This window comes from Arachis ipaensis, chromosome B10 (assembly GCF_059453495.1).
Source record: "Arachis ipaensis isolate K30076 ecotype BB chromosome B10, ASM5945349v1, whole genome shotgun sequence".
Classification (NCBI taxonomy): domain Eukaryota; kingdom Viridiplantae; phylum Streptophyta; class Magnoliopsida; order Fabales; family Fabaceae; genus Arachis; species Arachis ipaensis.
In genome coordinates this window covers 5,717,825-5,743,967 of record NC_142435.1, presented here as the reverse complement: position 1 = coordinate 5,743,967, position 26,143 = coordinate 5,717,825, and the positions used below count along the sequence as shown (strand labels likewise).

General features: G+C 31.8%; 4 protein-coding genes across 4 annotated transcripts; 2 read left to right on the top strand and 2 right to left on the bottom strand.

The window, feature by feature from the left end:
* Positions 1-691: 691 nt before the first annotated feature.
* LOC107623740 (equilibrative nucleotide transporter 3) lies at positions 692-3,596 on the top strand. The gene is made up of 10 exons (XM_016326101.3): positions 692-842; positions 970-1,039; positions 1,127-1,231; positions 1,523-1,678; positions 1,771-1,914; positions 2,186-2,291; positions 2,428-2,603; positions 2,685-2,848; positions 2,929-3,187; positions 3,300-3,596. Exons 1-10 carry the CDS (start codon positions 826-828, stop codon positions 3,408-3,410), a joined length of 1,308 nt encoding a protein of 435 aa, XP_016181587.2. The 5' UTR covers positions 692-825; the 3' UTR covers positions 3,411-3,596.
* Positions 3,597-8,756: 5,160 nt separating this feature from the next.
* B160 (protein) lies at positions 8,757-14,599 on the top strand. The gene is made up of 12 exons (XM_016325431.3): positions 8,757-9,743; positions 9,826-9,962; positions 10,339-10,444; positions 10,542-10,674; positions 10,754-10,817; positions 10,914-11,622; positions 11,869-12,192; positions 13,129-13,659; positions 13,741-13,813; positions 13,893-13,978; positions 14,067-14,186; positions 14,293-14,599. Exons 1-12 carry the CDS (start codon positions 9,045-9,047, stop codon positions 14,362-14,364), a joined length of 3,054 nt encoding a protein of 1,017 aa, XP_016180917.1. The 5' UTR covers positions 8,757-9,044; the 3' UTR covers positions 14,365-14,599.
* An 812-nt stretch (positions 14,600-15,411) lies between these two features.
* Positions 15,412-19,760, bottom strand: LOC107623264 (uncharacterized). The gene is made up of 5 exons (XM_016325458.3): positions 19,520-19,760; positions 17,573-18,914; positions 16,559-16,825; positions 16,094-16,249; positions 15,412-15,907 (listed from the first exon to the last, which is right to left on the bottom strand). Exons 2-5 carry the CDS (start codon positions 18,905-18,907, stop codon positions 15,788-15,790), a joined length of 1,878 nt encoding a protein of 625 aa, XP_016180944.1. The 5' UTR covers positions 18,908-18,914; positions 19,520-19,760; the 3' UTR covers positions 15,412-15,787.
* Positions 19,761-22,769: 3,009 nt separating this feature from the next.
* On the bottom strand, positions 22,770-24,980 carry LOC107621829 (protein MOTHER of FT and TFL1 homolog 2). Its single transcript, XM_016323818.3, has 4 exons — positions 24,732-24,980; positions 24,494-24,555; positions 23,726-23,766; positions 22,770-23,218 (listed from the first exon to the last, which is right to left on the bottom strand). The coding sequence occupies exons 1-4, from the start codon at positions 24,933-24,935 to the stop codon at positions 22,989-22,991; spliced, it is 537 nt and encodes a 178-aa protein (XP_016179304.1). The 5' UTR covers positions 24,936-24,980; the 3' UTR covers positions 22,770-22,988.
* Positions 24,981-26,143: the final 1,163 nt, after the last annotated feature.

Sequence of the window (26,143 nt, the reverse complement as noted above, 5' to 3'; positions counted from 1 at the left end):
AATGGTTATTTACTATCAAAATAAAACAATTTAAAAAGTGGTTATATATCCTATTCAAAAGTGGAACAATTTAAAAAGTGGTTATATATTCTATTATAAATACACCAATATCTCAGGTTTATTCAAAATTCAATCACTTAACGATGTTATCCTCGTTAAAGAAAACGTCAAACAAACTATTCAAAAGCGTTTAGTCCTCACGTTCAAGTTCAAAAGCAACCAGGTAATTCTCGGAATATCATTCGCCAATTTTAAACCCGTTTAACGTTGAGATAGTTTCTTTTTCTTACTTATTGGTATTATAATTTAAAAAATATAAATCTCGTAATAAATAAATTAATAAAGTTTTCTACTACTATTGAGCAATACTTGACTTTTCCATGAATCATGCTACTAAAAGCCTAAAACCACCAAACTAATGATCCAAGTGGATCATTATCAACAGCGTCATAAATCGTTCATTATTGATTAATGATTATTGGTTACTTATTAATATTACTATTGAACATTGACACTATTATTGGCTAGGAAGGAATAATTTATAAAATGAAGTCAACAATTGATTAACCATAAGTTTGATGAGAACAAGGGAAAGTGATTGCATTGTTTCATTAAACCAGATCCCTGCAGAATCATAATAATAAGAGATTGCCGCCGAAATGGTTCACCACTCAATACTGAAAGCTATCAATATATTAAAACACAGTCACAAAATGCCATTGAAGCCATTAAATAATATATCCATTCATTCATTTTCCTTTATGATTAGAACACTTATGTTTCCCTGTTCATCTGACCTCATTGTCTTTGTCCTCATCCCTATATATGGCAACAAATACCAAGTAAGCGTAAAGCCTTAAAGTTCTTCTCTTTTCTGTATTATGTATACATGTTACATTTATCATAATCAAATTAGGCCATTGGTGAAAAAGGGCTAACAGATATCACTGCAACGTTTGGTTTTTGCAGTAGAATGGCCCTGATTGCTGCTGATGATGTTGATAATCGTAAGGATAATGGAGCACCAAGAAAGCCTGAGGTAAGTGCTTATTCTTATTAGTTTCATTTGAACAACTGACTCTTTTATTGCTCAAGAACAAAACTTGTTGGTGTATTATATAAGCAGGGAAAACAGAAAGCCATGTTAGTTTGTTTCATTCTGGGACTTGGCTCACTTGTTTCATGGAACAGCATGTTGACCATTGCAGATTACTATTACACATTGTTCCCTGTAAGCAACTCTTATTCTTATCAATAATAGTTGATATATGGATTTTTCAATTGGCAACATGGAAAATGGATCCTCTCAATTGATCTTGTAAGGTGTGATCTTACACGATACAAATAGATTTGGTTCAGATGAGTTTCTTCTGTAAAGAGCTCATCTTTTAAAATTTCAACCTTATTTTTATCTGCCAAACCAAACATTTTCTGATGTAAGAACAAGATTTTTGGTAATTACTGCTTGAATTTTGAAGGTTGAAAAACTTGGTGATTCTAACTAATGAAACCTTGTTTGAAGAAATATCATCCTTCAAGGGTACTTACCCTGGTTTATCAACCATTTGCACTTGGAACAATAGCAATAATGACATGGAACGAGTCGAAGATCAATACTAGAATGCGTAATTTGGCAGGATACAGTCTTTTCTCTGCCAGCACCTTTTTAGTTCTTGTTGTAAGTACACTGTTTCTAATCTGCAGCATCTGAAATTTCTGGTTTTAGTCCTTGGCGTATATATATAAGGCTTGAGAATCTGTTTGTGACAGTTGGATCTAGCAACAGCAGGGAAAGGTGGTGTTGCACATTTCATTGGTTTATGTCTGCTTTCTGCTTGTTTTGGATTAGCAGATGGTCTTGTCCAGGGTGGAATGGTTGGAGACCTCAGTTTTATGTGCCCTGAGTTTATCCAGGTTCATCTTCCAAACAATTTCTTAACTTACTTTTCATGCTTTCCCTTATTCAGTTATGAGAAATGCTATTTGAACACCAAAATCAGCCACTAAAATCAGCCATTAATGTATTTGTATATAAATACATGTGTGGTTTAATTTATTTTCAATGTGTATTTGTATTCCATCCTGTATTTTATACTAGTGGCTGACTTTGGTGGCTAATTTTGATGTACACGTAGCATAACCCGTCAGTTATATATATCTCATTTTTACCCTTAACTTTATGCAGTCTTTCCTTGCTGGTTTAGCTGCATCAGGAGCTTTAATTTCCTTACTCAGAGTGCTCACCAAGCTAGCATTTGATAAATCTCATGATGGACTTCGCAAAGGAGCTAGTATGTTCAAATTGATTTTGTATCTAATTACTTTGATTTAAACCATACTAGTTAGTTATTGTAAATTTGTTATAGTTGGTCCTTGTTCTCTGAAACTAACTAAAGAATTTGCATTGCAAACACATATTTTGTGCAGTTCTATTCCTTGCTTGCTCCACATTCATTGAGTTTGTGTGTATTCTTCTATACGCATTCTGCTTCCCTAAATTGCCAATTGTGAAATACTACCGTTCGAAGGCAGCCGCCGAGGGATCGAAAACTGTTTCGGCTGATCTTGCTGCTGTTGGCCTTCACACAAAGTCAAATGATCAAGTAATATAATTCATACCATTCACAATTACATGTATTTATTTTTTTCATCATGTGTCATATAATGTTTTTTTAATCATGTAGGGTGCTGATGATGATTCCAAACAAGTAGAAAGGATGAGCATCAAAGAGTTGTTGCTAAAGAACCTTGACTATGCAGTTGATTTGTTACTTATATATGTAATAACACTGTCAATATTCCCTGGATTCTTGTATGAGAATACAGGAACACATCAATTAGGCACATGGTAAGTGGACATTAATTATATATGTAAATATAATACTGGATTATATGAAATGACAGGATGGATGAATGAATTGTTTGTAGGTATCCAATTGTTTTGATTGCAATGTATAATGTGCTGGATCTGATATCAAGATACATACCCCTAGTGAAATGGCTCAAGTTGGAATCCAGAAAGGGAATATTGATAGCAGTAGTCTTGAGATTCTTGCTGATCCCAGCATTCTACTTTACAGCAAAATATGCTGACCAGGGATGGATGATCCTACTCACCTCATTCTTGGGACTCACCAATGGCTATCTCACAGTTTGTGTTCTTACTTTGGCACCAAAAGGTTACAAGGCAAGTTTAATTTATCCTACCTAGTCCATAATTATTTTATGTACATAGCTATAACTACTAAGCTATTTAACATAAACATATATCTATAACATAGTAATATGTTGTGTTGCAGGGTCCAGAGCAGAATGCATTAGGCAATTTACTTGTGGCGTGTCTCTTAGGAGGAATATTTGCTGGGGTTGTTCTTGATTGGTTGTGGTTAATTGGTCATGGTAATTGGTAAATTCTAAAAGTTCACCTTATTCTGTTGTAATTGGATAATTGGTAATGGTGAATTCTAAAAGTTCATCTTATCAATATTGGATAATTAATTTGAATTGATTTAGTAATTAATTTACTAATTTGTTTAAATAAGTATTGGAGATTTGATTTTTTTTTTATATATGCGATAATTTTTTCAATTTTTTTTATATATGCTATAATCCTTTAATTTAGATTCGTAACGGATTAATCTTTAACTTGTCGGATAGGAGATATTGTAAAAAGAAATATAAATATGGGATGATTAATGTGATTATCAATAAGTATATCACTCCAATAATTAATTAAATATTTTCAATTTTTGTCTGTTTCTATTGAGACAAAATTTGAAAAAAAAATATAAAAATGATCTATGCGTTATTTTACCCTATGTTTATTTTTAATATTTTAAAACTAATGAATGACTTTATTAAATTTTTTTATTTCTGATTTGATAGTTTTCATGGATGTCAGTTTATTTTATTATTATTATTTTATATTTTCTTAATGTTGAGTTTTTTTCTTTTTAAAAAAAGAATACTTAGGTTGTCCATAATTCATAACTAAGAAGCTCACATGGTGAATAAAAGGATCTTATAAATATTATTCCATTTTATGAAAATCAGTCACATGTTTTATGGTAGGGATAGTGACGTAGTCATTATCCGTCTCTATCGTTTAACTTTTGGGTGTTATCTAACCCTACATAACTGACTAACTGTTCATTTGATTGACCACACGTATCACCAACTAAGTCAAATTAAATTCTTATTGCTTTTATTTATTTATTTATTTTTAAAAAAAGTGACGTAAAATTTATTAATTTTTTATTAATATTTATAGTTATTAAATTAATTTTTTAATTTAATAATTTAACAACATACATTTATTTTATGTTTTTAAATATTAATAATCAATTATTAATAAAAAATAAAAAAATTTATTGGTTTTCTTATATTACTGGTAATTAAAATTGAGTACTATTTAGGGTGATGAAGTCTCATCTAACGACTTTCATCTATCAACTTCACCTGAAATCAACTGCACCTGAATTTTCACCGCTATTTATACCTTCTCGTTTCTTTGATTCTTTCACGTTCCATTTTGTCCGTAAAGTTTATTTTTCAAAATTAATAAATAAATAAACAATCCCAAAAAAAAGATTTTTTTATTACATAATAATATCAAGAGACATTTAAAGTAATTATATACATAAAAATAATAATTGAAATATAAATATATGTTATATTAAATATTATAGTTAAAGATACATATCAAATTATTTAATTATTGTTTTTAATCTTGAAGTAAGTAATTACTAACATTTAAACCATTTTCTTTTGGCATAAAAACAGGTTGTATTAGTACATAATAAGCATCATTATTCTCCATTAATATTTCTCTTTTATTTTTTTGTGAAGTGATGTAGAATACGCACGTTAGTGTATGGTTGTTGAAAGCGCAGACAAATATAGCGCATGTTTGAGTTCCCATAATTGGATAACTACGTTTTTAAGTTGTTTCTAAATTCTAAATTTCTAATTAACTACAATCCCACGATTAATGTTTGAAACAGTGCGCAGTTTTTCTCTTTTCTTCACACATTATATAGCCATGTAGTGTTCATGCACGTAATAAGGTTCATTAGTAATAAAATAAGAATATGCTTTTCAACTTTCATTTTTCTTTTTTTCTTTAAAGTTGAGAGTTCCTCAAGAAACCTCTCTGGCAATTTCTTCCATTGTATTGTTCCTTTAGTTTTTAAAATTCTGAATATTTTTTGCTTTTTTCTCACTCCAACTAACTTCCCTTGATGCCAACTTAATTCCGTGAAGCAAGTTTTTTCATTGCTTTCATTATTGTATATAATATCCATAACCCTTCTTCTGCATATATCAGTTTCTGATAATCATCTTCATATATTAAAGATACATTACATTATATAATATAATGTTGGAGCTAGTAAATATTTTAAGGTGCCAGAAATTGGTGCAAAGTCCAACATCATTTTGTAGGTTGATAAGGTATTTGCACAAGGAACCAATTCCAGTGGCATGGAAAAAACCAGGAATAGGGTGGACAAAGTTGAATTTTGATGGATCATGCAAAGTGGGAAGTGGGAAAGCAAGCATTGGAGGTGTGGTTCGAAATCACAATGCAGAATTCATGCTTGGCTATGCTGAATCCATTGGAATAGCTAATAGCACCATTGCTGAACTCACTGCACTTAGAAGAGGCCTTGAATTGGTGCTTGAAAATGGTTGGAACAATGATATCTGGCTTGAAGGTGATGAGAAAACATTGGTTGATATTATTGTGAGAAGGAGGCAAGTTAAGTGCATGGAAGTTCAAAAGCATATTAGTCACATCAATTCTCTTCTTCCTGGCCTTAATAATTGCATTGTGAGTCATGTGTATAGGGAAGGGAATAGAGCTGCTGATAAATTTGCCAAAATGGGGCATCAATTGGATCAACCTACAATCTGGACACATTCTCCTCCTGATGAAGTTTTGCCTATTTTCCATGATGATGCTCAAGGTATACCTATTATCAGAAAGAAAGGAATTTAATCATTATTATTCTGTATATTATATATTAATTCTTTTCAGGCAAGATGGATGTATATATTAATATATGTATGTATGTATACATGTAATAGCTAGGTGTATATGATAGTATCTTACCTCTTTTTGAATAATGTATATGTAAATGATGATCAGCTTTACAATTTACAAAGGAGGTTATTACTTAATAACAGAAAATTTTATTTTGGGGATATTAATTGTAAGGAACTAACATAAAATTATTATAAGTTCAATTAGATGAATAGAGTTGTATAATGACTATTCATTTCTTAATGATGACACCAATGAAAATGACTTATGCCGAAAGTATAGTATGAGATTTATCAATTCTTACTTCACCGCCTACTTGCTTGAACCTACATATTCACTTTATTATGAAGTGTAATTTTTCTATTCAAGACTGCAAAAAAATACTAAACCAATCTCCTAAGCAACAAGTATCATTTATTTATCTTCAATTATTCTAGAGAAATATTTAAGTGCTGAGTACAATTTGTTATTTTGAACGATCTAATTTTTTTAATTTATTAATCTAACCATATATTTTTAGCTTATACTTTTAAATATTGATAACTAATTGCTAACTAAAAATAATAAATTTGACTGACGCTTTAGTATTTTTCGTTATTCTATATGCAACAGAACAATGAGGATAATGTGTAGGGTCGAAATAATGGATGAAACAATCTTATTATTAGATAATCAACAAAAATTTAGCCAATAATAAGTCAACAAATATTTTTAAAGTGTACTTCATATTAATTAATTATTATTAATTAATAATTATATAAAAATTTTTTTAAAAATATAAAATTAATAATTATTAATTACAATAGTTTAAAATTGACTAATTATAAATTATTTACCTATACTTTTTTAGATATATTACATGAATCTTTTTAATACAATTGATTGTTGCAATTTATATCATAGTTAGAATTCTGAATATATATATATATATATATATATATATATATATATATATATATATATATATAACAAAGAACAGTAATGGTAAAACTTGCAACGGATATATATATATAAGAATTTAAAGTGTGATATATATGAATGGCATGTATAGTACATATATAACAGATGTGCGCTGATGATGTTTTAATGCCAAATGATCTCATTGATTTTACATCCACACAAGCAATCACACGACAAGAATACTTATTACTTAACAGTAAATTAGATTAACTTAATAGATTCGGTATTATAAAATACTAATTAGATTATTTGGAAACTAATTAAATTATTTAAAAAGTCTAAAATCAATTAACGAAAAAACTCAAAAGTCAAAATAATTGTTATCTCAATAAATAAATATCGTTAAAAATCAAGTTTACTCTTTTGGTTTAATTATTATTCTTGTCCTAATATATTTTTCCTCCTTCTCTGTGCATGCATTTCAACTTGTGACATACTTTCATAGGTTCTTCATTACTAGTAGTCTAACTTAAAATTTCTCACACTTTTCACTTAGTGATGTCATTTTGACAGGTACATTTAGGTAAGTAGATTATCTTTTTCAACATCAAAATGAAAGTACAACCATGCCAACTGATCTGAACCACTTGGCTTTGGTAGGCCTATATACTAGTACTTGTACTTAGATAGTTATATGTACCAAACTAGAAAAATATGAACAAAATAAGTGATGCCATCTTTGAATTCATTGCAGTGGCAAAATGATAAAATGCAGAAGGCTTGAAAGCCGTTTTCACAAAGAAAAGAAATAAAAATTTTAGAAACTCTTTAGCTTCAAGCTATACTTAAATTATTAAACTTTTAATAATGAATTAAAACAATTAGAGATTTTAATCCAATCATACTTCTTCACTGTACTACTATAGCTAGCTAGTTAGTTTACTTGTTATAACTTATAACACTATAGAATTTGGATCTTATAAAAAATAGTCATGAACAAAATAAAGACAAACTCACTGTGTCATGATGACAGATTCCCTTCTCATAGAATCAAATGCATGGTCACAGTGCTCTTCAGCATTTAATTATAGACACGACAATATGGGTTTCATCAAATATTCCACTTAATTACTTAGTATTCTTTTGGCCTATAATAAACAAGCACATTTAGTGCTCTAATTACACAACTGAACACCGAAAAATAAGCAGGGAAATATTTTTCCTGTCATCAAAATCAAAAACTGAAAAAAATATTAGGAAAATCAAACACAACTGACCAATTTATCTCTAGAAAACTTGAGTTTTTCTATTTTGAACAAGTATATTTTCACAAACTATATAATGCTATATATAATTTAAACTTGTATTAATGAAGAATGAAAAATGAAAAGTATATTTAGGTATTAATGCATCAGTTTCCTACTTACATACCAGAGATTGCACAGAATTAGTTTATCAAAATCATTGACTGTGATTTGAGAAATAAAAGAACAAAAACATAGACTCACATTTACATCAAATCAGAACCACATTGGTCCCCTGCATTGCAAATTACAAAAATCAAAAGCTGAAAAATATATATAGAACTACTAAATTTCAACATCATCAACAACCACCTTAGATTATTTTTCTGTTACATAACTCCTCATTCCAATTCAGAAACAAAAAGAATCAGTAAAGGAAAGAAATATAAATCGATTGAAGAAAAAAAAAAGTCTCTAAAATCCAAAGCATGCAGTTTTTCACAGAATTGCGTGAACTGAATAAGAAGAATGACCAAAACAAAAAAGACATCAATGATTTTGGAAAGCTTTGATGAAATCAATGATCACAACCGTTCCTGTGTTGAAGATTATGAGACTAAACAGGACTCCCTATTCCTCATTAATTACGGGAATATGCCACTCCTTCAATAAATCTCTCACTGTTTTTTCTTTCTTTCTGTCCCCAATAAATAAAACTCTCCTTCGGTCTCAACTGAAACCCCCAAAGAAAAATCTAAAAAAAAAAAGAAAAAAATTCCCCTGTTCTCCGCGCTCTCTGCAAAACTTTCCCGAGAAAAACCCCAATTTTCCCAGGAAGAAAAATCGTTTTTTTTTTCATGGGAAAAAAACGGAATAAGGTGGAAGAAGCTCTGCCAGACAACCTGCGGTGCAGCCGCACCGACGGTCGGCAATGGCGGTGCCGGCGGCGCGTGATGGACAACCTCAAACTCTGCGAGCTCCACTACCTTCAAGGGCGCCACCGCCAGTACAAGCAGAAGGTTCCGGAGTCACTGAAGCTTCAGAGAACAACGAGCACCAAGACGGAGGGGCAAAACAGCACCACTTCCCAAAACGACCCCGTTTTGAAGAGCACCGAAATTAGCGCGAGGATTTCAAAGTTGATGATGCTCAGGAGGAAGAAGAGGAAATTATCCGGGGGTTCAGAGGGTGGTCCGATTAAGAAGAAGAGTAAGAAGAAGAAGAAGAAGGAGAAGCGTGATGCGCATTTGGAACTGCTAAGGATGGTTCTGCAGAGAGAGGTTGAGAAGAGCAAAGGGAAGAAGAAGGATCAGAGTGAGAATGGGAATGTGGAGGAGGATTTGGAGCTGCACCATTACTATGATGAGGGTGAGCTCAGGAGGGAATTGCCCAATGGTGTTATGGAGATTGCTCCTGCTGCTTCAACCCCACATGATTACACCAATGTGGGTTCCCATTTTGATGTCAAAGTTGGAATCTTTGATCATGGCAGAGCTCTTACACCCCGTTACTTCAGGTCCAAGAATGTTGAGAGAGACCCTGTTGGCAAGTTGCAGGTCTGTTTTTTGAAGGGCTCTTTTTTGTTTTTGTTTTTTGTGATGTTGATGTTTCTGATGTTTTCTGTTTTTGTTTTTCAAGGTTGTGCCTTATGGAGTGAACTTGAAGAAGGGTAAGAGGAAGAAGTGCCATTGGTGCCAGAGAAGTGATTCCTGGAATCTGATAAAGTGTTCTCGCTGCCAGAAAGAGTTTTTCTGCATGAATTGCATTAAAGAAAGGTTGGGACATGATTCAATTTTATTTACTCAAACTTTGGTCATTATGTTCTATGGATATACTTGTTTATGAAAACTTCACTTCATGTTGAATTTTTTGCTTTGTTGTTGTGCTGATGTGCACAGGGAAACCTTCAGTATCTATACTGTAGGCTGTAGTATAATTTGGACAATGCTGAAACTTTAAATTTTAGGAAACATTGTTTGATCAGCTAAATGCATAATTGAGATTATTTAAAATGCAATTCTCCAACTCTTAGATGAAAAGATGATCAGTAATGATTTGTACGAAGATATTTGCCAATATGACCTCTGCTACTTGCTCCTTTTGTAATGATCATCAAAATGTGAGACATTTTATTTGTTGAAATAACTTCAGGTATTTTGACACCCAAAATGAAGTTAAGATGGCTTGTCCAGTGTGTAGAGGAACTTGCACTTGTAAAGATTGCTTGGCTATTCAACGTAAAGACAGAGAAAGTAAGGTCTGATATCAAATAGTGATGCTCTCTTCTGTTTGAACAGTTTTTATGTAGTAGCACATCCCAACACTTCAATTTTCCCTATTTTGCCATTTGTCAGGAATATTTAGCTGGTAGAAGCAGAGTTGATAGAATATTGCATTTTCATTATTCAATCTGTATGCTGCTTCCTGTACTGAAACAAATAAGTGAAGATCAGCATATTGAGCTGGAAACAGAAGCGAAAATGAAAGGTAGTAACTGTTATTATTCTGAAATTAATAATTTCTGGATTGAATTTTTTGCATTACAGCACATGCTTTTGTGTTGCAGGGAAAACAATCACTGATATTCTCGTCAAGCAGGTTGAATTCGGCCGCAATGAGAAGAATTACTGGTAAGCTCGTCTCTGCTTATGCTATTGAGAAAATTTAAATGATTTTCTAATATTACTTGCTGATGAATGAAAATATGTATGCAATACTTGTCTCAGCAATCACTGCAAAACACCCATCCTGGATCTTCATAGAAGCTGCCTTAGTTGTTCCTATAGCCTTTGCTTAAGTTGTTGTCAGGAATTAAGACAAGGAAGAATCTCTGAAGAAGTTGGCTCTCATTTGTCCAAGCTAGCTGACGAAATACACAGTTGTACTGCTGGTGAAAACCAACTTTTGGATGATGAGGCCATTTTACACGAAAACTCAACTGGCTCTTCAACGTTGCCTGAATCGTCGGGGTTTGATGGTACCTGTGGCGTGTCATGTCCATCTACAGAGTTAGGTGGTTGTGGCGATAGCCATCTTGATTTGAGATGTCTTTTTCCCTTAAGCTGGATTAAAGAAATGGAAGTAATGGCAGATGAAATAGTTTGTAGCTATGAATTTCCAGAAATTTTGGATAAAAGTTCATCCTGCTTACTGTGTATTGACAGAGATCAGCAGCTGCAAAAGGCAGCTCAAAGAGAAGATTCTAATGATAATTGTTTGTTTTATCCTACGATTTTGGACATTACTAGTGATCATTTTGAACACTTTCAGAAACACTGGGGGAAGGGCCATCCTGTAATAGTGCAAGATGCACTCAAGAGTACTTCAAACCTCAGTTGGGATCCACTCGTCTTGTTCTGTGCTTATCTTGACAGGAGCATTACAAGATATGAGAATAATAAGGACTTACTTGAAGCTTGTTTGGATTGGTGTGAGGTCAGTATAAATTAATTGTGTATCTTACGGTTTCTTCAACTTGATACTATCACTGTTTGTTGCAGAAACAAAAAAAGCCGTAGGCTAAAGAATGCTTAGTGCATATGCCCATTGTATGTTTAAATCCACGATCCATATTCTTCGTAGTGATGAAGCTCTCTTGAGCCAGAAGACCATTGTTAAAAGTGTAATATTCTATTTTATCTCACCAAAAAATATATTAATTTCAGTCCTTACTCTGGGCAGGTGGAAATCAACATTAGGCAGTATTTTACTGGGTCCCTCAAAAGTCAGCCCCAGAGGAATGCTTGGCATGAGATGTTGAAAATAAAAGGCTGGTTGTCTTCCCAGCTATTCAAAGAAGAGTTTCCAGCTCATTTTGCTGCAATAATTGATGCCATACCAATTCAAGAATACATGAATCCCATGTCTGGTTTCCTCAACATGGCTGTAAATTTGCCACAGGGGACTACAAAACATGACATGGGACCATATATCTATATCTCATACGGCTGCGCTGATGAAGAAACTGATTCTGTGACCAAACTATGTTACGACTCATATGATTTGGTTTGTTCCCTTGTTACTTTGAATTTGATTTCTCAATAGTAATACATTTGTAAGCATTTTTGTTTATTGAATCTCTATTCTAGCATGGAAAAGTGATTGCTAATGTTAATATATTTCAAAATATACTTCTTTTTTTTTTTTTACCAAATTGTGATGTTCATCTTTTATGCACATCTCATGTTCTGTTAACTCCGAGGGTATTCCTTCCTCTGGAGTAATAAGCATCCTCCTGGAATGCTTCCTACTTGGTGAAACAGTGTGTTCTTTTGCTCCTTGCATGTATGTCTCTTGCAGATCTGTGTGTGAAAAATATTGAACATTCGAAATACAAATCATGCTACTTTCTATATTGTTGCTCAAAGTTTTTCACAAAAGTTTTGTGGAGTTTAATAGCCTTGGAGCTCTTCATTGAAGTCAACTGAATACTCCACTAAATTGTTGCATGGAGATGCTGTGACCAAAATATGGCCAAACCCTTAGTTAACAGATGTTCTGTTTATTAGGAATTGGTTAACAAATATGCATTGTTCTGTGAAATTGAAGTACATACTTTAAATCCTTGAGAAATTTGTATTTGTTTTCATCAATTGCTCAAATCTAATACAAACAAGCTTGTTTTCCAACTCAATGCACCATGCATACAGTAGGTGTTGTCTCCAACATAACATATGGTATGACATGAATGTTTGCACAAGGGAGAAGAAGTAAAATTTTTATTTTTTTTATTTTTGGCCGGAGTGAAAATTATTTGTATGGATGTATGTCCGTCGCCCACACCTTGAAATACAATTGATATGTTCTCTCTCGAACTTTTGAACTCACGTGCAAATGCATTATGTCAAATAGCTTTGCTTGATGGTTCTCAGTAAAAGAATTTCCTGCAGATAATATTTATCAATTCCATTCACCTGTTGTCTGATATATAAATTTTCACAGGTTAACATTATGGCACATACCACAGATGTCCCTCTGTCTGCAGAACACCTTACTAAAATACGCAGATTATTGAAAAAGCACAAAGCTCTATGTCGAAGGGAGTCTTCCAAAATTACTGCTGAGCATGCTGAAGACACAGAACAAAATGGACATCAAGGTGTGGTAAGAGAAGGGATGGACTTTTTCAGGAGAGTCAATAGAATATCTTCTATCCCCACTGAAGCCAGAACGAAAACTAACCACAGTTTAGACACCGATATCTCTGGGAGTGGAGAATGTGATTTAGTTTCTGATGCTGGAAAAGCGGAAAGTTCTTCACCTATCCACAAGACAGTTAAAAGCACTGAAATGTCTCCAGACCATGATAATACTAGAAGAACCTTTGAAAATCCGAACGGTGATAAAAGCAAGTTTACTGAGGATTCGGGTGCTCAGTGGGATGTCTTTCGGAGAGAAGATGTACCAAAGCTCTTGGAATACCTCAAAAGGCATCATGATGAATTTTCTTATAGCCATGAATACCAAGAGGAGGTAAGTTCCTAAGAAGACCATCCCCTTCTAATCATGATCTTGTTTCAGTTGGTGATGATTTGTTTGGTCTCTCTTATGCAGATGGTTCATCCAATTCTTGATCAGAGCTTCTATCTCAACAATTTTCACAAAATGAGACTTAAGGAGGAATTTGGTAAGTATAGCTTTGTCTGTTTCATCTTTAGATTGCAATCCTAGATTACTAAATGGACTCACCTGTGACTATTTTCAAGAAATTGAACCATGGACATTTGAGCAACATGTTGGAGAAGCTGTTATCATTCCTACTGGATGTCCATACCAAATTCGGAATCCCAAGGTATTTTTTGCATTTGAATACAACATTTTCTTATCCTCTAGCTAATTAAAGAGTATGAATGTATGACAACATTATATGATTCTTGCAGTGTTCTGTTCATGTGGTATTGGAGTTTGTTTCCCCTGAGAATGTTTCTGAAAGCATCCAATTGATCGATGAGGTTCGTCTGCTTCCAAAAGACCATATAGCAAAAGTAGACAAACTTGAGGTACATTTCATCATGATATCATTATTTACCATTAACTGCTTTCTTCTGTTAGATGTATGCACCAAATTGACCTAGCTTTTGTTTCTGCTTTGTCTTCATCATATAGGTGAAGAAGATGGCTCTCTATAGCATGAATACAGCAATTAAAGAAATACGTGACTTTACAAGCAAAGCTTGATCACTCCCTTCTCAATCACCAGTTCAACAACATCTTGTACAGATTAATTGTCATCTTGTGTAGATCTAGTTAGGAGTTTAATTCATTACTTTCGGCTTATTTTCTGACATTCATGCTTCTCATGAATCTGAAATAAAATTAAAAGAATTCAAGGGCTGCTTATATTTCTTACCCATGCAATAGCAGGGCTTATCTTAAACGATGCACGGAATAAAATTATGCTTATTGCTGTTTAGATTTGTTTTTTGTTGCCAGGTGGTAATAATCATGGCAGCAGTTTTTGCATCTCAATCTCAAGTTCTAGCTGTTGGTGACAACTATGTAGATGCACTGAAATGGAATTGGTTGTTTTACTTTTATCAAAATTCCCCAGTCTTGTAGTAACAGAAAGGAAATGACTTTAATTAGTCCATTTCGGAGGAAAATTAATGCTTATCTAGAGTTTTTAAAAAGTTAATACCGAATATTAATCCTCTTGGCTTCGAACTGAATGTATTATATAACTGAGATACTGCAGTTTTACAGTACACTAGTGTAAAACCTGCGCTACGCGCAGACCAAATGTTGATTCATTATAAAATTTGTTGGTATTTTTGTATTATTACTAATCGTTGTTATTTTTAACTTGAAAAAGTTCTTCGTAAAAAAATCCATCACTTAAATGTGAAAGTTATTATATTTGTGTATTTAAATAAATATTGTTACATTTTGTTAATGTTATACAACCCCAAAAATTTAAAACTTTATTTAATCACACAAACAACGAATACTAACTAAATGACTTCTAGTTATATTATTAGACCCCTAATATATGTCCTGTGCACTACGCGAGTTATGTACTTAATCTACTTTATTGTATTTATGTGTAATTTGTTTACAAAACGATTAATATATATTTAGTTTATTTACTGAAAGAATTAATTTACTTAGTATATAGAAAGATTAAATGATTAATTTCTTTTGTTATATTGATGTTTAATTTGGTTAAAAAATTCAATATAAACGATAAGGAAGGAGACAATGTTAGAAAAGGTAACAAGAACAGAATGGTTCAAAATACAACGTTAAATTTCATTAAATTCGGTTAGTAAACTATACGATCCCAAGCACGTTCCTGCATCTTGCCATGGTGCAACCGTGCAACAAAGTGTAACGGAGGAGAGATGAATATTTCACCGTTTTATTATCTGTTTACTTTCACTTTCTCACTTTCTTACAAGCTGTGATCCTCACAGTAAAACTATGGGAAATTAACAAAAGATGAATACAGGGGATAATCTTGTTCCCCCCTACAAGGTAACAAGAAAAAGAAAGAACAAAAAAATTGGGCAGATGCGAGTAAGACACCACCCTAGGACAGGTGATGTTTTTATCTTTGTCAAAATTGTTTCCTAAGAAATGAACCTCAACAAACACAACCTATTCAAGGAGCCATGAGTCCGTCAATTGTGTAAGAAAGAGACTTTGCCCAATCAGCTCTAAGTAGCAACGTCTGCAGCGTCTGCATCACGTTGTATCCAGGATCAAGCTTTCGCTGCCAACCCTGCAAATTCAATGTTACTAATTTCAGGTGAATCACATTGGCAAATAGAAATGTGGCAATGGACAAGGGAATAGGAAGGCTTATCCTTCACAGTATGGGGTAGAGAAATGCTCAAAATCTAAATGCATCTTCAAGCTGAAGCATTTCCATAAATGTCAATTGGGTAAAAAGAAGAAAAGTAGTTACCTCAAGAACCAAAGTCGTCACCATGACCGTACATACATTGCCATCAATATTAACTCTATGTCGCCGAACTTTCTCAAGTAATTGCTCCATGCACTCGGCAGGATGAACCAGATCACCTTCTGGAGTGCCCCAAAATGTAAATGCCTCTTCTACTTCCTGTTCACGAGCAGACAATGAATAAGAAGGTTCAAAATTACATTAAAACGAAATGTGTATAAGCCGCTAAAATAAAAACCAGTGTCTATGGGTAACTGCAAAAATGGCCAAAATGGAATATTGTTCCATATTTGATGATTTGGGTTCAATCAACCAGAAAGCCTGGATATTTGTCCCTATATAACATATTGTAGTGCATATAGATTTTAACACTAGATATCAAATTTATACTTGATGTCTAACTAGCATATGGTTGATTCAATAACTAATGCAAGTGGGAAAAAAATATTATTTTGAAAACGAAAATACCTCAATAAAAGCATTTGGATTTGGGCAGTTCTGTTGTTTTGATAAACTGAGTGCACATAGTGCAGCAGTTCGGCCATCTCGGAGCGCAACAGCTTTGAAAAATTCCACTAAATTAACCCGATCACTGCCAGACAATTCAGCAGTCATGCCTACATCAAGGAAAATTACATGAGGCTTTGATTTGAAGAGCCGTTTCCGAGAATTGCTCTGAGACACTCGGACAAGGATATTTCCAGGATGCATGTCTGCATGAATGAAGTTGTCCACCTGAAAGGAGACATCCCAATGTCTTGGAAGCTAAAACTTAAGGATGTTCGATGCTAAAACTATTGTAGGACCCATGCTTCAAGTTCACATTAAAATTGGACCATAAAATGATTACTGACAGAAGTCAACAGACTACTAATTTGAACAAGGAAAATGATTATAGAAAGATGAGATGAGACAGTTGAGCACAACCATCAGGATGCTCTCCTAAAAGGAAAATAAATAAATAATTTAAACAACCAACACTGACTAATTATGTAAGAAAAGCTCCTCATATCACTGCACACCCCACATCTAACAAAGAAACCTATCCAAATGGCCACAATTTCCAAGATTACGATTTATCATACACCTTCATGAACCAAAAAGAAAAAACAGAGAAATAACAATTTATTTCACCAGGTTTATAGTTGCTTAACCAATTAAATCGGACAAATCAAACCCAGACCTAACTTGAATGTATACATTAGCATCTTAATTTCCTAACAATTGCTCCTGTGCTCCATACATGTCGAAATATCTAGCATTAAGCTAGATATTTTTAAACATGAGCCAATAACTTAATATTCTTGTTCCCTAGTTATGTTATTTCAAGTCATGATCCATGAGTAATAATGATTTTCCCTTTTATGATGAAAAATATATATATCAAGAAGGCTCAAAATAAAAGCATTGATTCTGATGCTATCACCAATCAACACAATGCAACAGGACAAAAGTTTCCAAATAAAAAGAGATATTTTTTACCAGAAGCATCTTCAAGAGTGCATGAGTCCCAATGTGAGCAAGAGCAGACTTAATCCTTTCATGTCCTGGAAGATCATCAACATAATGCGATACACTTTCCCCCTTCTCATACGTTTCTACCAATACAGCAGGATGCACCAGCGGATAGACAGGCTTAGGGAAAGAAACATCCCTCCAGCGACGGAAATTGTATATAAAACGGCTCAAATGGGCAGCTTCCCTTGCAAGGTCAACTTGAGACATCATGTAAACTGCAAACTGTTGCACACTCTCATCTAACCTTAGCCAATTTAGGGCAGGGATGAAGTTTGAAAGTTTTGCCGCCAAATTTATGATAGCAAAATCTCTTCTGATTGATTCTCCCACACCAGGATGTCTAACCTTTACAGCTACATCCATGAGGTTTCCTTGTTGACCAGGATAACGATATTTTAATTTAGCACGATGCACTTGGGCAATGCTTCCAGATGCAACAGGCAATTCTTCAAAGTTTTCAAAAATCTCAGAAATTTTTCGGCCAAATGCTTTTTCTATAGTTTTCTTTGTGTAGTTAAAGCTATGCTCAGGAGCTTTGGAATGAAGTTCTGAAAGCTTAGAGCATAGATCTCGTGGAAACAGATCAGGCCGTGTAGCTGCCCACTGACCCCATTTTATGAATGCTGGACCTGACTTTTCTAGCGTACGATGAACGACCTGGAGCCACAATTCCCTGTATTTTGGTCCAAGATAGTCTGCAAATGGTGCCATCACGATACTTGGAGAGAATAATATGGCTAGATATAGAGCTCTAAGTAATAGGACAATTCCTTCAACTACAAGGTATGTAAAAGCAAACATGTAATTGTACCCATCTTGTGCACGAACATACAGAGCATTCTGTGATTGGTAGCGATCTGCATCTACCCAATTTCCCCGAGCCAATGCAAGCTCTCCACATGTAAGCGCAAAAATGCCAGGGACAAGAAAATAATAATGAGAAAAGGCAAGGCTCACAGCCTGAGCAATCGTATTTATGGTGGGAAGTGTGCCACGACTGGAACAATACTTTCTGTACAGTGATTTCCAGGCAATTTGAGCATTATAAAGTGTCGTCGCATTTCTTGCTGAGATTACTGAAGTATTCCTAAGAGAATAACATTTACGAAAACTCCCATATGTCCCATACCACAACAATGAACGACGTGCTTCACCAGGAAACTTATATTGCATGTAGGACCTGTATTGGTGGATGTTGTGTCCAGCTGTGACAATCACCCCATTTCTACCCACTTCCAGGTGTCCACTTTTGTGATCTCGAAGAACCAATCGAGCAGCTTTCCTTATATATTTATGCATCTGATATCTGCAAATCAATAGCTAAGTCAACCACAACAAGGATTTAATCACATAATTCATTAATATTTTCATTTTCCATCTATCTCTACATAAAAACAAAACCTTTACTTCGGTAATATTAGCTACTGCTCTTGCACTTGTTCAACCACAGAAGGTATAGTGAGCAATAGCATTAAACTTTGGATGAATACACCAAATGAATGTGTACTTCTAAATTCTAATTCCTAAAAAAGCGCATACAGAAGCTAAGAAATGTGTTAACAGAGAATAGAAGAGGGCCCAATTATTTGTTCCAATTTCTTTGGAGGTTCCAGCAATTTCCACCACGTGGTTGCTATCTAAGAATGGCAGCGTTTGAAAATTGAATAGCTTTTGGGAAATTGAAGGATTGGCACTAAGAATCAGATCAGGTGCATTCTGATCTGACCAATCAAAGATTCATTCATAGGGAGAAAGGAACACAATCAAAATCATTCCGCTAATCAAATAAACACAAGTTTCCTCACTAATCAGCCAAATCAAACATCTACCGCGAAAACGAAATCCAAATAAATAAATAAATAAATAAATAAACTTAAAAAAATATATTAGAAATTAAAAGAGGGAGAGAACCTGGGAAAGAAGAGAACATGCTATGGGTATAATCCTTTGGAGGATGTCGTTGACGAACAGTGATTATGATTATAGTAATTAGAGAAGAAAACCAAAAAAGGAACAAACTTTTGACGTGAATGAATATGTGAATGTGATGTTGGCGACGTTCAACGATTGGCGCCCATCACTAATACAGGAAACCCTAGAGCACTCCAATCCCTACCAAAATGGAAAAGAAAAAAATCACTATATTTTCCATATTTAAATAATCAAACAAGAAACTATTTATACTTTAGTATTATTTTTAGGGTGCTAACATCACTGATAAAAGTTTAAATTCAATACTTTTAATAGATTAATTTTAATGTACGTAAATTATTTCATATTTTCATACAATTTTTTAAAAGATTATTTACATAATAATTTTAAAAATTAATTATTTTTACAAGTTTATTATAAGTAAAATCAAAATTAAATTCTATTTTCAAATAAGAAATTGTTATTTATTTGTAATACTTTTCAAATGGTAGAATGAAAATTAATTATGTCTTCTTATTATGTAATATTTTTTTATTGAATAATACTAATAATAATATATGAAATATACTTTCAATAACTAATTGTAATTAAATTGAGTAACTGGTAAAATCCTAATGAAAATTACCAATTTAAATTCTAGAAAAGTAGTTCTGTTTACAAGACATCGTTATAATTTTTCAATTAGATAAAAATCAATTATACAAAAAAAAAAAAAAAACACAAACAAGTTTTGTGAAATAAAAGAAAAATTAATGATCTATATAAAGCGGCCGGTCGTCTGAAGCTGGTTTGCTTTGACTTGGAAATTGGAATTAAACTATTGCAATAGAAGAAATAAGATAAAACCGAGATGAGTTTTGTAATATCGGTTCAACTAGGTATCTTTTAAATATGTTACAATTTTCAGTCTTTTTTTATAATAATTCAAAAAAAAAAACAAAACTAACACATCTAAAAATTATAAATAGATTTAGTATCTTTAAGAATTAAATTCATATTTAAAATTCAAATTAAATCAAACTAACATTTAAAATTTAAATCTTAAATTTCTGTTTTAAATTTAAAATATTTAATATAATAATATTTTATAATTTAAATACATATTTAAAATTCAAATTACTCAAAATTTAAATTTTAACTTTTAAAATTTTAAATGTTTTTTACTTTTTAGAATGGATTAAGAAAGATGTTATTTTTGTTGCATAGCTTTCATAGTTAATTAGCTTGCTGGGTTGGTTGTATGGGCTTGTTACACTGAAATTAAAAGAAATACATCTATTTGTTGGGATGAGAATAAAAATAAGAACTTGTACAAGTAATTGGCTGATATAGTCATACAAAATTGTGTTTTTATTTTTCAATTATAACACATCTAAAATGATAAAAATCTAGTTTTTAGATATAAACGTTTTCAAAATCGTTAAATTATAGTTTTTAAATAAAAACGTACATAATACAATTAAATCTTTTGATTTTTGATTCGATAAAATGCATCTAATATTTATTATTTAAATTATTGGTTGGATTTGTTCGTTACTTTCCAATGATAACACATCTAATAGTATGATATTATATATAAAATATTTTAAAACACATCTAAAATCGTAAAAATCTATCAAATGTGTTATAATCGAAAAATAACAACACAATTTTAAATTAATTGTTGATTATAATAATTTTGAAAACTAATAAGTATCGAAAAAAATTCAACTAATAATTTAAATAATAAATATTATATTCATTTGATCGAATAAAAAATCAAAAGATTAATTGTATTATTAACGTTTAAATTTAAATATTTAAAGTTAGCCTGATTTTGGATGTGTTTTAAAAATATTTTGAATAAAATATCATACTATCATATGTGTTATAATTGATAAATAACAACAGAATTTTTATGACCATATCAACTACATCTTCTCTCTTAAACTCCAGATTTTTTTTTGCTTCTTTGTTCAAATTACTTACGTAGAAAGTACTTTATTTGCAACAACTTTATTAATAAAATTAAATAAGATCAACCTTGTTTCAATTAAATCAGCAGTGTTTTATGTTTAAATTAAAATATAATTAAAAATATTGAACATGATATTTCTTAACAAATTACATAAACACATGTATGAAAAATAATGATACTTTTCACCAATGCAAAATGAGAGAGTGCTTCAGCTGGAAGGTGGTGATAGTCTTCACCAATAAAAATGAGATGGAGAATTCAGCTGGTAACTTCCTTTTTAGTTTGGGATTCACTAATGCGTGTGAATTTCCCGTAGAATAAGGAATTTAAAAAACTGTATCTGTTACGTGAAGTTACGAAAGTAAAGCAAAGTCATAGTAACCACCAATAAAATGGGTGGGTCTTAAAATTTAAATTTAAATTAAAATCTAATTATAGATATGTATCTATAAAATAGAAATATGTTACACTAAAAAAATAATTAAATATTATTTAAATCTGATTAAATGCTGATTAATATTGTACAACTAGCATTTCCCTTGTAATATATCATCATAGTGATGATTGATACTGCTGTGATTTATTTGGAGTATTTTTCTGAAAAAAAATAGGGAGATATATTTGTTGTGTTTTGATTTATTAGAAAGTGAGACTAAATCTAATTTATGGTTATAACTCATAATACAGTACTATAAAATTAAACAATTAAGATTATACCAAATTAAATCCACTTGAATCTGGCTAAATACAGAGATTACTAGAAAATAATTGAATTATTTGGTGCTAGAAAATAATTGAATTATAATTTAGAAATTATATTTACTACGATTTTCAATGTAAAGAATATCGACCAAACTGCACTTTTAGAAGCATACAAGTAGATACAACTATGCAAGTTTTAAGTTTATAGCTTTAAATCTTAATAATTAAGTTCATCTTATGTTTACGAATTTCTTGGTCCACAATACACAAATAATAAGACTTGGTCTCATCATCATCTTTAGTTGCTGGTTTGCTCGCATGCTGTTCTCCAATGATAGCAACATATGTGTTGCTACTTCAGGTAACGTGTCACGTTTACATGCATAAAATTCAACCACACCAATGTCTATGAACCTCTCATTATTTGTTCGGTTTACACCCTCATCGTTAAAACATCATTTAAAAATGTAATCCGCACAACAATCATTGATTTAACACGGTAGTTGAGGATTCAATTTATACAATTTTACAAATATATTTAACTTAACAAGCGTTTATCCCAGTAATTTTAGTGTCACACTTTTGCATACAATTAATTAATCAAACTTTGGAGATCAAACATTAAGAATCCTAGCTAAAAGGACAGCAGCATTGAGAACATATGTAACAAAACCATACAAAACCATCGAAGAAAGTAGAAACACAAACCAAGGTCCAAGCACAACACACAGACACATTAGGAGGCAAATGGTACAAGCCTCAGCCACAGAAAATGACAAAGTTTGAATTTCATTGACGTTTCCTAGTCTTAGGTTCCTTCTGAGAATTGAAGTATATAGCAGCAACCGGAGGCCCAAGATAGTGTTGGGAAGCAAACTGGCGAGTATTGAAATTGGGCCGACCATTTGGAGGCCCAATTTGAGTTGTTGGGCCTTCATTACTTTGATTAAATGCCGCAAACACGTAGCGGTGAATTCCCACCGGTGGACATGGTCCTGTGTAAGTCACCAACTCCTTCCCTACAGTAATATAATTTCAACAACTCATATATGTTAATCACATTCACACATTATTAGGTGAAATTTAATTTTGATTCATTGATATTGATGATATAAAATATTTTATATAATTGTGTAATTATATCTGTTTTTTAAATGATCATCATTTAATCAATATAAAAAATAATTATTTTTATTAATATATTACTTTACAATATATCAAAATTAAATTATTATTATGTGACACAAATTATCTATTTAATATTTTAATCAATAAAAATACCATGCAGGAATGCAACTATAGAATGTTTTCAACTATGCTAATTTTATGGTGTCTTTTGTTTTGTGTCTAACTTTTACCTAAATTACTTTTTATAATAACTTTAAAATATTTAAAATTTTTTAGCTTTTATATTTTTAAATTTAAAATTAATTATTTTACCTATTTTAATAATTAGACAATACTTTTTAGACACCATAACAAACACCTTTCAACTATCATAAAGAGGTTGTTTATTTTTTACTAACCTTGAGTGACATCAGAACCATTAGGGATATCCACAACCATCCTGTCAATTTCAATCATAATCAATATGAATTGTAAATTATATGTCATCATTTATACAATATCTCTATATCTATACTTACAATTTCTTAATTATAATGCAATATGTTATCTAAATTATTTTTTTGTGAGTAATAATAAAGAGTACATAGTATTTTTAGTAGATGTAGATTTATTTGTTATAATTTTTTTAGCAAGAGTACATAAAAAGTACATAATATATAAAATATAATAGTTCAACAAATATTTTTAAATAAATTTTTCATTCTCTTCAACAGTGAAAATAACTTATTTTTCTCCCTCTTTTAGTCTCTTTTAGTTTATCAAACTACTAACATCACATGTTGAACAGTTTAGGACGAAATTTTCTTCGCAAGACATTTACTGATCTATACAAATATTTAATAAATAGAAGTATGGCGTTCGTATTAATATAACGATAATCCAAAACAAGATCCACCTTATCATTATTTCATTCTTTAAACTCTTTGGTGCTATAAACTTCTAACAAAACTGTCTTAAAAGAACAATGGTTATAACATAGTAGCGAACGATATCAAATTTTAACCTTAGCTAGATTTCGCTAACATAATTTTTATCAATCTGCAATTATTGAAATAAGAGAACAGATCAAGTGTATCAAATTTTAACCCTAGCTAGATTTCGCTAACATAATTTTTACCAATCTGCAATTATTGGAATAAAAGAACAGACCAAGTGTAATTGAATACCAGTGGAGCCACTCTCTATATGTTGGTTCGCTAGGACTTGGAGCATCAGGATCCACCATTACCTATACCAAAACATATTATAAACATAAACCACCCAGTGCAACATTATTATAAGAAATAAATAATAACTAACCTCAAAATAAAGTTCTACCATTTTTCCTACATAATGTAATTTGATGAACTATTTATTTATTGCTGAATTAATATTAATATATAAATAATGGTGGCATATATATACCAGAGTGTAGAGATGGGCAGCATTATTAGAGGGACCTAGAATTCGAACATAGGGTTTATCAGCTGTTAGAGAAGGTTTGATTTGACAACCGTTAGCCACCTGTTTGGAGTCGTAGATCACTGTGATTTCAGCGATCGGAGTGAAGGGGTCGACAACTTCTCCGATGACCTTGCCGACGGACAGTGCCCCAGTTGACCTACCCATATTAAGTGAAGTGTGTTTCTAACAATGAAGAGTTAGTATGTTCTCAAATTTAGACCTAGGATAAGATACAATTATTATTTATAGTAAGTCGTTTATTTAATTTTGATTATATTGAAGCTTTTGGTGGCTGCGTGTGACACGTGTATGCAAGGTTGTGTAGAGTGGCATTAGGTCTTTCCACTAGGATGGTGAGCATACAACACGTGTTGCTTCTTTGTTCGTTTGACGGTTCATTATGCCTCTACACTAATATGTTGACCCTTGAGCATTCACACACATGTGCCGCCACAATTCTAGTTACCTATATACCCTTTCCTTTCTCATTTTCTTCGGAAATAAAAGAGTTGTTTATTCATTCCTTAGTTGGGGGTAATGCAGTCATTTCATAAAAAGGACAAGAATTTGTTTCGTTTTCCGAAAATGGAAAGTTTCCAACCAAGGCAAGCGTTTGTTTGCATTTGCATAACCTGTTTTTATTGCTTTTCTCTAAACCAATTAACTATTAATTATGTAATAAAAAATCGACTGATGTAAACAAAAAAATCACATAGCAATGAGGATAGTGGTGCACGCACTAGGGGAGGAAAATTGATTTAAAACAAATTATTTTAGAGATGAATTAGTACATCACTTCATTTTGTTTTTCCTATGAAAGAACATTAGTGACAATCACTTTAGCATTTAATTAGTGATAAACTGACAATAAGCTTTGAATTAGATGGAAATCAATTTAGATTACTCAAATAGTTAGTTTACTCATTTATTTAATTAATTGTAAAAAATTTGAATTCATTTTTTAAATAAAAATTTAAAAAATAACTAAAAAAATTCTGAATAAAATGATTTCTACTATAATAGTTTGTGTTTGATCATTGATTTACATCAAACCAACAATAATAAAAGTTTTAAATTAACTCAAACATGAATTTATTTATTTTTTTGTGACATTGGGTTGAACAATCTTCAATTTTAAATATTACAACATTATAATACTTACGTACATTACACACTTATATACACAATATTAAAAGTTTCTATTCATAATTAGCCTCAATTAAGTTTCAAACTCAAATGTACCTATTATAAATCAAGAAATTTCACTACTAAATTGATACCTTGTATACAACATGAATAAAGATTTAAGAAGGGAGTGAATTCTCTTAATTTTTTTTAATTTTTTTGATAAAGTGTATTTTATCCTTTAATAT

What these genes read in the sequence shown, in the direction of transcription:
- LOC107623740 (XM_016326101.3), top strand. An exon ending in ACTATTACACATTGTTCCCT is followed by an intron (nt 1,232 to 1,522) that starts GTAAGCAACTCT and finishes CCTTGTTTGAAG; the next exon opens with AAATATCATCCTTCAAGGGT. An exon ending in GCACCTTTTTAGTTCTTGTT is followed by an intron (nt 1,679 to 1,770) that starts GTAAGTACACTG and finishes TGTTTGTGACAG; the next exon opens with TTGGATCTAGCAACAGCAGG.
- B160 (XM_016325431.3), top strand. Translation starts at nt 9,045, where the DNA reads ATGGGAAAAAAACGGAATAAGGTGGAAGAAGCTCTGCCAGACAACCTG. An exon ending in ATGAATTGCATTAAAGAAAG is followed by an intron (nt 9,963 to 10,338) that starts GTTGGGACATGA and finishes AAATAACTTCAG; the next exon opens with GTATTTTGACACCCAAAATG. An exon ending in GAGACTTAAGGAGGAATTTG is followed by an intron (nt 13,814 to 13,892) that starts GTAAGTATAGCT and finishes ACTATTTTCAAG; the next exon opens with AAATTGAACCATGGACATTT.
- LOC107623264 (XM_016325458.3), bottom strand. Translation starts at nt 18,907, where the DNA reads ATGCATAAATATATAAGGAAAGCTGCTCGATTGGTTCTTCGAGATCAC. An exon ending in CACTCTTGAAGATGCTTCTG is followed by an intron (nt 16,826 to 17,572) that starts GTAAAAAATATC and finishes GTCTCCTTTCAG; the next exon opens with GTGGACAACTTCATTCATGC. An exon ending in TGACGACTTTGGTTCTTGAG is followed by an intron (nt 15,908 to 16,093) that starts GTAACTACTTTT and finishes TTGAATTTGCAG; the next exon opens with GGTTGGCAGCGAAAGCTTGA.
- LOC107621829 (XM_016323818.3), bottom strand. Translation starts at nt 24,935, where the DNA reads ATGGGTAGGTCAACTGGGGCACTGTCCGTCGGCAAGGTCATCGGAGAA. An exon ending in TATAGAGAGTGGCTCCACTG is followed by an intron (nt 23,767 to 24,493) that starts GTATTCAATTAC and finishes TGAAATTGACAG; the next exon opens with GATGGTTGTGGATATCCCTA. An exon ending in TGGTTCTGATGTCACTCAAG is followed by an intron (nt 23,219 to 23,725) that starts GTTAGTAAAAAA and finishes ATATTACTGTAG; the next exon opens with GGAAGGAGTTGGTGACTTAC.